The 10553-nt window shown below is 35.8% G+C and overlaps 1 protein-coding gene across 2 annotated transcripts; it reads left to right on the top strand.

The window, feature by feature from the left end:
* The first annotated feature begins 1966 nt into the window (after positions 1-1966).
* LOC106776068 (OBERON-like protein) lies at positions 1967-5146 on the top strand. 2 transcript variants are annotated; one of them, XM_014663373.2, is made up of 3 exons: positions 1967-2184; positions 2736-3847; positions 4321-5146. In XM_014663373.2, the coding sequence occupies exons 2-3, from the start codon at positions 2761-2763 to the stop codon at positions 4926-4928; spliced, it is 1695 nt and encodes a 564-aa protein (XP_014518859.1). In that variant the 5' UTR covers positions 1967-2184; positions 2736-2760; the 3' UTR covers positions 4929-5146. The 2 variants fall into 2 exon arrangements, with proteins under 2 accessions (XP_014518859.1, XP_022642376.1); XM_022786655.1 differs by having other exon boundaries at positions 1972-2090.
* The last annotated feature ends 5407 nt before the right edge of the window (positions 5147-10553 follow it).

The following is a 10553-nucleotide window of genomic DNA, read 5'->3' as shown; positions in this document are numbered from 1 at the left end:
CTGGATTGAGGTAATGATGCTTACCTTTAATAAGTTACAAATCAAATTCATCTTTGAACATATGCAAACATAATGAATTTTTCTTCATTTTGCAGCGTTCAAGAATACATCTCCTATACCAAAGGACACAATTAAAAAGATAAGACAAGAGTGGACAACTTATCTTCTCTAGAGATGGACTTAGGAAGACTTCTATTGTTGTTGAACATTAATTACATTTAGTATATGATAGCTTAGGTTTTGGATTGCTTTTTATATTATTTAGTATTTTGTTAACTTGAAACGCATAAAATATATTATATTATGTTGTGTTGGGACAAATTTTGTTTTTCAGGTGTGGTTTTATAGTAAAAATAAATAAATTAAAAAACACACAATAAACGTATGTTATGGTCCTGTCTGACATCTGTCAGTGCACATACATATGTCAAATGGCTTACGGTACCAATTCCAAGAGTTTTCGCGCTTAGCGCGGGTAGACGTCGGACTGGGAAGGACTAACGTCTATTGGGGGGATCGACGTCTCTATAGACGTTTGCTGGGGGGACTGACGTCTCTATAGACGTCCGACGTCCCATTGACGTCACCCAATAAAACGTCGGGGAGGGATCAGACGCCAAAAGCCCCGAATAACAGACGTTAAAAGTCTTTTCTACAGTAGTTAGTGTTGTCAAAATGGGCCACCCGGTCCGACCCGCCCCGACCCATCACGGGTTGATCACTGAGTGAGCCAACCCAACCCGACTCATTTATTAGTGAGCCAGAAAAATTCGATTTCAGCCCGACCCACCACGGGTTGGTGGATAAATGGGTTGGCTCACTAGCTCACTTAATTACAATTTTTTTAAATAAAAAAAATTACAAATTTTCTATAATTCAAATGTAAACAAATTTCACTCCTAACATAAGGTGTTTAATTAATTTTGAAAATAGGGAACTTAAATAATGTTTCAAGGAAAAAAATAATAATTTTTTTTATAAAATTAAAATTAAATTTTAATAAAATAAAGTTAGGTAGGTGGATTGGTGGGTCAACCCGTCCACCATAAGTTCAATCTGGATGAGTCGGGTTTAATTGAGCCGGATTGAAATCTAACCTGTATAAGAAAAATACAATTTTTTCAAACCCAACTCAATCCGAATCTATAATGAACCAGATTAACCCAGAAGTTGTAACTCATTTTGATAACTCTAGTAGCTATGAGATTTTACATTACCTATCATAATAAATTAATTGTGACAAATTTTACATTACTCATCATTATAACTTTAAATATACTGTGATTGGCTTAGTCTTCGTATAATAAGTTTATGAGAAGTCTTCAAATACTTGTCATGTAAGTTACACTTACACTTAGCAAATTATAAATATCAAAAAAAGATAAGATAATATTAATAAATATAACATCTTAACCTTTACATATTAAAGTAGCAAATATAATATTTTATTTGCATAACCATATATTTTATTAATATACAATATTAAAAAATCAAAATAAATATATGTAGTCCTATTTAATCTATATTATGCTAATATATGATAATTATAAAAAAATATATTTTATAATATTATTTAATCAAAAGGACTAAGTATATACATTGACCTTTACAAAAAAATTATTTGACATGCGCTTTTCAATTATCGAAAATATGGGAATCTTCATTTTTATTTGTTAGAAGGTTAAAGGAAACATTTTTATGTCCAGGAACCATTCATCTCCTTAGCAGGCAAATTTATTCATCTACTAAAGTAGTTCTTCCGATAGAACTATTATTTTCTAATATCTATAATAACTTTAATTATTAATTTTTATTTTTTTTTTAAAATAATTTAAAATTAAATTATATATTGAAAAACTTAAGATAAACTTATTTAAAACATATTTAAGAATAATTTTTCAATCATAAAATTGAATTAAAGAAATATAAAACCATTAAAGTGAGTTTCCCAAATGTCAGCATGGAAGATGATATCAAGTCCACAGTCACGACCAGACTAGTTATTGGTCACGGGTGTACTGCGGAGAACCGGCTTAATCGGTCACCCATTGCGTTAAAAAACACGGCTTTCCCTTCCAGCCTCTTGTCGAGTTAGGTTTCTTCTGTTTTCTTCTTTCAGATCATTGCTGTGTTGAATCAATCTCATCAATATTATTCGATCTGCCTTTTTGGTTCCTCAGGACAGTAAGCTCCTCTAATTTCAAGCTTCATTTCTTCTTTTAACTTTTGCACAGTTTGTTAGTTCCAAACCTTGATTAAGCGAAAGTTAGTTTTTGCTGCTTAGAGTGCGATTCTTATATCTGTGTTCTCACGGGAACGACCAAATCTCTCAGTTATTTGATTAAGTAAGAAAATTTACTGATTTTCATATTAAGGAATTAATTGAGTAAGCAATTAGCTTCAGAGTTCATAATTTGGTGTTTGTAGGATGTCGACCCAAGATGAGAAGCATTTTACCTTAGTCTTGATTGCTAGCTTTATGAATTTGTTTTATTATTTATAATTTACATTTCTAGTCGGATCTTCATCTATTGAATGGTAACAAGAGCTGATAGTTGACTAAATCCCCAAATTAATTCAACTAACGGAGGGTTTTCGTGAGCCCTAATTTTGGGGTTTTCTTAACAATGATTGCCCTAAACTGTGTTGTGGTTTATAAATGTGCATCTTATCCCTTGCGCTAGTGATTGCATCAACAGTGTAAATCTTTTAAATGGTATCATCTTCTTCTGTAGAATCGACCAGGGTTCCCCTCAAAAAATGCTCCCTCTGCGTTCGCAATCACAGGTTGGGGGACTACAAACATCACTGTCACTTGTTTCTTCAGATCCTGTTCTGTCTCCTGATGAACCAAGATCAAACTCTGACAATCTCCGTGAATCTCCGGCTGAAAGTGCAAGTTCTCAAGAAACATGGCCTACAGCTGATGCAGCTACAACAAAGAAGACGGAGAATGGAAAAGCAGAGATTAATTGCCTTGAGCAGAATGTGATTCACCGTGTTTCTAGTGCAGACAAAGTTACTCTTCAGGATATTGCCAGAGAAAGTGTCGGCACAATATGTGAAAAAATGCATCGTCTACCCGAGGAGTATCTAGAAGAGTTGAAAAATGGACTTCGAGTTATCCTTGATGGAGGGAATGGTTCACAGCATAGAGAAGAATTTTTCATTTTGCAGAAGTTTGTTCAGGGCAGAACTGATTTGACAGCCAAGACACTGGTCAGAGCACATCGAGTGCAACTTGAAATCCTTGTTGCAATAAATACTGGAATTCAGGGATTTTTGCATCCTAGCATCAGTCTTTCACAGAATTCCCTCATTGAGATCTTTGGCTATAAGAGATGCAGAAACATAGCGTGCCAAAACCAGCTTCCAGCTGATGATTGTACCTGTGAAATATGCAACGCCACTAATGGTTTCTGCAATCTTTGCATGTGTGTGATCTGCAACAAGTTTGACTTTGAGGTGAATACTTGCCGCTGGATTGGATGTGATTTGTGTTCTCATTGGACTCACACAGATTGTGCCATTCGTCAGCAACTTATTTGCATTGGCCCTTCTTCAAAGAGCGGGGCGGGACCAACTGAAATGGTTTTCCGGTGTCAAGCTTGCAATAGGACTTCAGAACTGTTGGGTTGGGTTAAAGATGTTTTCCAGCACTGTGCACCTTCATGGGATGGAGAGGCCTTAATGAGGGAACTTGATTATGTTAGCAGGATCTTTCACGGGAGTAAAGACCCTCGAGGGAGGAAGTTGTTTTGGAAGTGTGATGATCTGAAGGAAAAATTGAAAACTAAAAAAGTAGATTCAAAGGCTGCTTGCAGGGCAATTTTGATGTTTTTCCAAGGTACTGGAAATTTTGCTTTTTATGTCTTCTTATATACATGATAAGGCAATATCACGTTTTTTCGATTTTGTCTTTATATCTATTGAATTCCATGACTACATATTACACAAAGACTATATATTGAACTGATAAATAACGCTGTTAGACTACAGCGTTGTATATGTTTCTTGGTTGCATGTTTTGAAATTATTTCTGCACCGTCGAATTTCCTCTTTATTGAACCTTGAAGTTGAATTTAGGAACACCCATGGGAAGAAAATGGGTAGCAATGACTCGCTATCATTATAATTATAAAAGAAGACATCATCAATAGTGCCAATGCTACATCTATAATTTCTTTCTTTTTCTTTTTAAGCAAGGGCTATTGTTTTTTGTGTGTGATGTGGGGGGGAGTTGGGAGGGTTGACATATGTGGTTGTAACGTGTAATTATTGCTGCCCTCTTGTTCTAATCAATGCATATACTAATTGAAGAGCTTGAGGTAGACTCTCCAAAAGGCTTGGAAAATGGAGAAAATGGAAGGTTGATTGCTCCACAAGATGCATGTAATAGAATTGCTGAAGTAGTGCAGGAGGCTATAAGAAAGATGGAAATAGTAGCTGATGAGAAGATGAGGATGTTCAAGAAGGCTCGCATGGCCCTCGAAGCTTGCGATCGTGAATTAGCTGACAAATCCAGGGAAGTGGCAGAGCTCAAGATGGAGAGGCAAAAAAGGAAGCTGCAGATAGAAGAGTTGGAGAAAATTGTGAGGCTAAAAAATGCGGAGGCTGATATGTTCCAATTGAAGGCTAATGAGGCTAAACGAGAGGCTGAGAGGCTCCAGAGGATTTCTCTTGCCAAGCAAGATAAATCAGAGGAAGAATTTACTAGCAACTACCTGAAACAACGATTAAACGAAGCCGAGGCTGAGAAACAGTATCTTTACGAGAAGATCAAATTGCAGGAGAGTTCTCGTGCTTCACAGAGCAATAGTGGTGGTGACCCCTCTCAGATGCTGATGTATTCCAAAATCCATGATCTGTTGTACAATGCTCCTCCCAAACCAGACACTCAGGGCCACACTTTTCGGACAAATCCCTGAGACTGTGTTTGTGATTCCCTGTTATAGCTAAGTCATTTCCTTTGAACAATTATGGATTCTATGACAATGTAATCATCAATTTTTTTTTTTTTTGTACAAGGTCTAAAATATGTTTGAAACTAGGCTTGTTCTAAGCATTATTATTATGCTTTTTGTAAGGAATTGTTGACTCTTGCATAATTTGTCATTACTGGTAACTTGAGCTAGATTGATTGGCAGTTATTAATTTTTCACTAAGGATTTATAAGAGAAGAAAGGATAAAATGAATTAAGACAATGTTAGTCACGAAGCAATTATTTTCTTTTATGCTTAATTAAGATTTAGGTTCTTCATAAATTTAGGTTTTTATGTTCTTCATAAATTTAGTTGGTTTTTTCAAGTTTAATTAAGTTCTAAAATTTAGATATTTTTTATTGAGATTTTGTTAAAAAAAATTATCCAATTGTTAAATTTTTTATTTTTTTAATTGAGTTTTTATCATTAGATATTTTTGTTGATTAAATAATAGTATTCTTTTATTAATGAAAAATATTAAGCAATAAAAAAATTAATAAAAAGATATAAAAGTTTTTGAATACTTAATAAACTGAAAATTTAATTAAACATACTTGAAAATTTTAAAACTTTTGATTAATTCTTTCTTTTATTAACAATTATCACTATGTCCAAATTTCACTTAATGCTATAAATCATGAAACTGTAACGGATGAATATGTAAAAAAAAAATAAGAATAATATATACACATTAGCATTTAAAATACTGTGAAATGAATATAAAAAAATTATATGCATCAAAGTATTATTTAAAAAGACGATAATGAAACACTTCTCTTAGAAGATGTAACAACTTTGGCAAAGCTTTAGGCACCAGAAACAGGATTATCAGGTATGGTGCACAAAACTACTTTTCATAGGACGAGCCTATCCTTCTAGAACTAGTAAGAGAGTTCTGGAAAAATGCTCCAGTTGAGCCCGATTGCATAACATCAGCAGTCGTTGGAAAGGCAGTTGTTGTTAGTATTGACACCATAGCCGAAGCAATCAACTCCTCTCGGTTCAATGATTGTTTCATAGAGGATTGGGACGAAATCTACGCATTCGATGGAAAGTGGAACGAGTTCTCTACGGAGAGAACATTGAGAGAAAGTTTATCTGCAACGGCATTGTCGTTGAAAAACTAAGTGAGCCAACAAAGGATCTCCTCCTCATCTGTACGAGAACCTTCCTGCACTCTAACTCTAACGGTGGAGTACCCGAGTCCATGACCAAAACCGACGTCCATCTTTTTCATTTTATTTTCCTTCATCTGTCACGAACTCTGGCTGACCATGAGGCCAACACGGAAGGGTGTCACTACTCTCGCCTCATCTTCAAAATATTTGTTAAGCAAGGAGTTATCAACCATATATCAACTCCAACCTTTCCAACCCCAATTCTGGATGACATTCTCTCGGATGGTGCTGCAAGAGGAAAGAGACTTTGTCTCAAAGAATTAGGAAACCTCAGTGTTGACAGGGGAGCTTTAACCTCTTTATATCTTAGTTTTTGGTGATGAACAATAAAATGGTTTAATGGTTTCTTGTACAACAAATGACATAACAAGTATTTATATCTTGATCATGTTTGTTCTAAATATGTAAATTCATTATGGTTGAATGAATCATGCTTAAAACATATTGATAATCTCATTTCTGGTTGAAATAATTGATTAAAGAAGGTGTATAATCTATTAGATTTAACCAGATCACTTAATAAACTAATAGGGGCAAACTGATCTGTTATAATTAATTATACAGGGTATATAACCGATTGAAACACAGTACAGGACATAATATGTTATTTAAGTGAGATAATCTCTTAAGGGTGAAAGTTGGATAGACAATATGGTTAAGTGTTGATATGATTGATTACATAAGTTTCCTAATCGATTAAAACAGAAAACATAGTCTAATCCTTTGCATTTATAGTATGATATGTTATAACTGTCAATTAAATCAAGAAGGATTCTGTTATTTTGACACACTTTATTTGACACACTTTTGACACTGGCAGGTGTCATTGGTTGGTTTTTATTTTTTATTTTTTCAGAAAAACTGGTCGAAAAAATGAAGAGGATTTAAAAAAGTTTTCGTTCCAAATATACCCTTGGCTTGTTTCATCAGGTTCTTTCAAATTTCGCTCTCTCTCACATTTCGTAGGTTCTCTCTCAGATTTTGCTCTCTCTCACATTTCGTTCTCCCCCTTTGTGGACGCTCTCTCTCATTGGTGGAAATGGGAAGTCCCGGACGACAACTTCGTTGGAGCAAGGTAAATGCGTTATTCGACCCTTTTGTTGTGGGTTTTCGTTGATGTTGTGGTTAGGGTATTGGGTTTTTGGTTTGGGTATTTGGTTTCTTTGTGGGTTCTTCGACCCCTTTTGGGTTTTTTCTCTTATTTCCTTTTGTGTTTACATTTGTTTTGTTTTGGTTGAGCAGTTGACGGTTCGTCATTATTTTTCAACGATGTATGTTTGCACTTTGACGAACACTTAGAAGGAATGTCAATGTCGTGGAGGCACAGTTGGAGGAAGAGAAGGCCAGAAGAAGAGGTAGAAGGCAAGACGACGGATCCCAAAGTGGTGGACGTCCACAACCATTCAGTGACAGTGCATTTCTTTCCCCTTGTGGAATGTCCAAGAACGAACAGGGTGGGTTTTCTCAGACCGAACATGGTGGAATGTCGCAGAACACACCGGATGGAATGTGCAACACCGAACCACAATTGAAGACCTATGTAAGGATGGGAAGAAGAATGTGTTATAAGAGCCAAGCCTTGAGGACACCATACACAGGAAATGTAGGACCTAGAAAGAAAAATTAGTGATTATTGTATGGTATTTTGAATAGGACAAGAACTTGATGTTGTAATTAAACCTATTTCTTGCAATATAATGTTTGGTTGCATGTATATATGTTATTGAAGTGGTTTATATTTTGATTTAGTATACATGTTAAATTTTGAAGAATCCATTTTCTGGAAGTGATAATGTCAATGTGACAAGAATGAAGTAATGTTTGTGATATGATGAATTTGACTGAATTGGTGAAGATGATGGTGCTAAATTTTGTGTTGTAATCGTTTACTATTGTGTTGTAACTTCAATTTTTAACAACCTGTTGAACATAATGAGGCACTAATGAAAACATAAGGGACCACAGCTGAAGTTCTGCCAAGTCTGGTGCAAAAAGCTGCATTGTAATCGATTACAAGTGGTTGTAAACGATTACGCGCGTCTGAATCGGATTCTGGACATCCTTTTGAACTGAAGGAGCCACCAGTGAAAACATGGAGGACCACTAGTGAACAGCAGTGTGTTTTAACCCAAGTCCAGTTCTTTTAGGTGTAATTTTATGTTCTTTAGTGAGGAATGACTGCATCTTAATGTTTTGGGTCCCCCAAGATGAAGGTGGGAACCTCCCATGGAGAGATTATTATGTTAAGTGAAGTTCTGCCAAGTCTAGTGCAAAAAGCTGCATTGTAATCGATTACAAGTGGTTGTAAACGATTACGCGTGTTTGAATTGGATTCTACACATCCTTTTGAACTGAAGGAGCCACCAGTGAAAACGTGGAGGACCACTGGTGAACAACAGTGTGTTTTGATCCAAGTCAAGTTATTTTAGTTGTAATTTTATGTTCTTTAGTGAGGAATGGCCGCATCTTAACGTTTTGGGTCCCCCAAGATGGAGGTGGGCACCTCCCATGGAGAGATTATTGTGTTAAGTGAAGTTCTGCCAAGTCTGGTGCAAAAAGTTGCATTGTAATCGATTACAAGTGGTTGTAAACGATTAAGCGTCTTTGAATTGGATTCTGCACATCCTTTTGAACTGAAGGAGCCACCAGTGAACACGTGGAGGACCACTGGTGAACAGTAGTGTGTTTAGACCCAAGTCCAGTTCTTTTAGTTGTAATTTTATGTTCTTTAGTGAGGAATGGTTGCATCTTAATGTTTTGGGTCCCCAAGATGGAGGTGGGGACCTCCCATGGAGAGATTATTGTGTTAAGTAAAGTTCTGCCAAGTTTGGTGCAAAAAGTTGCATTGTAATCGATTACAAGTGGTTGTAAACGATTACGCGTGTTTGAATTAGATTTTGCACATCCTTTTGAACTGAAGGAGCCACTAGTGAACACGTGGAGGACCACTGGTGAACAATAGTGTGTTTTGACCCAAGTCCAGTTCTTTTAGTTGTAATTTTATGTTCTTTAGTGAGGAATGACTGCATCTTAACATTTTGGGTCCCCCAAGATGGAGGTGGGGACCTCCCATGGAGAGGTTATTGTGCTAAGTGAAGTTCTGCCAAGTCTGGTGCAAAAAGTTGCATTGTAATCGATTATAAATGGTTGTAAACGATTACGCGTGTCTGAATTGGATTCTGCACATCCTTTTGAACTGAAGGAGCCACTAGTGAACATGTGGAGGAGTGTGTCTTAGAGATCAGGTTTTTCATAAACAATCTGTGTATTGTGTACTTGTGTGGGTTTGCCAAGGGTTGAGAGTTGTGATTGCTCTTGGTTGTTGTAAGAGATTGAGGTTGTTCATATCTTGGGTTGCTATATTGATTTTGAGTGGTGAGAGGAATGCATTGACAAGGTTGTCTCTGTATTTTTGTATACTCAATCAATTTAGTGGATTTCCTTCAACTAAGGTTGTTGAAAGAGGACTAGATGTAGGCTTGTGATAGTCGAAGCAGTATAGATTGTTTGTGTTGATCTTTCTATACTCTTTCTCTACTTGTTGATTCATTGCTATTTGTTTATTGATTTCAAGAAAGTAAATAACTCATAAAGATTTTTAAAAGATCATTAAAAAGGGTTAATCCAATTTACCCCCCTCATGGCTTGAGATATAAGGCTTTTCTTTTCTTACACTTAGGAAACGCTCCAGGACGGAAGGAGAAACGTATGGAGAAAAGAAGTTGAAGGGTGACAAGGATGCAAATCCTATGCTAGGTTCATCAGGTCTACTAGGGGATACCTCTGTTAAAGAAACAATTATCAAGTGAGGCAATTGATTGCTGAAAACAATAAGCATTAGGAAAACACTATTAAACCCCCTTCTAGTGTTCTCCAAATACTTCATAAGTCTCCATAACCACGTTTAGCTGAGCTCCACATCACCTTTGTCGAGCTCAACGACGTCTGGTTGAGCTTACCGCTGTCCTTGTTGAGCTCAATAAATATTGGTCGAGTTTAAGAACCATGTTGGATTCTAACTCTTTCTTCAAATCCATGGAATCGATTTCAACTTCTTTGTGGCTCGTGAACAAAGAAAGTCGAGGGTAAAAGTGTATTTTCATACATAATACCCTCAAATAAGTGCAATTGAGGAGAAATTTGAAAACCTCTCAATCTCACTAATCGTCATCTCTTCTCGCTTTAAAATAAGTGAAAACAAACATAATTTTACCTGCAAATTCGATTCTCCAATGTTTGTAAAGAATGACTCACTTGTAAGCGAACACATCATAAAGGTTTTAAAATTTAATCTAATCTATGCTTTGATTTAATTTAGAAACTTTTATATGATTAAATAAATTTTTACCAATAATGTAGACTTTACTTTGATTAGATGTAATCATTTTAACT

The sequence above is a fragment of the Vigna radiata genome, chromosome 10 (assembly GCF_000741045.1).
Source record: "Vigna radiata var. radiata cultivar VC1973A chromosome 10, Vradiata_ver6, whole genome shotgun sequence".
In the NCBI taxonomy this organism is placed as follows: Eukaryota; Viridiplantae; Streptophyta; class Magnoliopsida; order Fabales; family Fabaceae; genus Vigna; species Vigna radiata.
Note: the sequence above shows the minus strand (reverse complement) of the source record. Positions and strands in the feature narration are given on the sequence as shown.

Coding starts and splice junctions, on each gene's coding strand:
- LOC106776068 (XM_014663373.2), top strand. CDS start 2,761: ATGCTCCCTCTGCGTTCGCAATCACAGGTTGGGGGACTACAAACATCA. Junction 3,848..4,320: donor AATTTTGATGTTTTTCCAAG/GTACTGGAAATT, acceptor TACTAATTGAAG/AGCTTGAGGTAGACTCTCCA.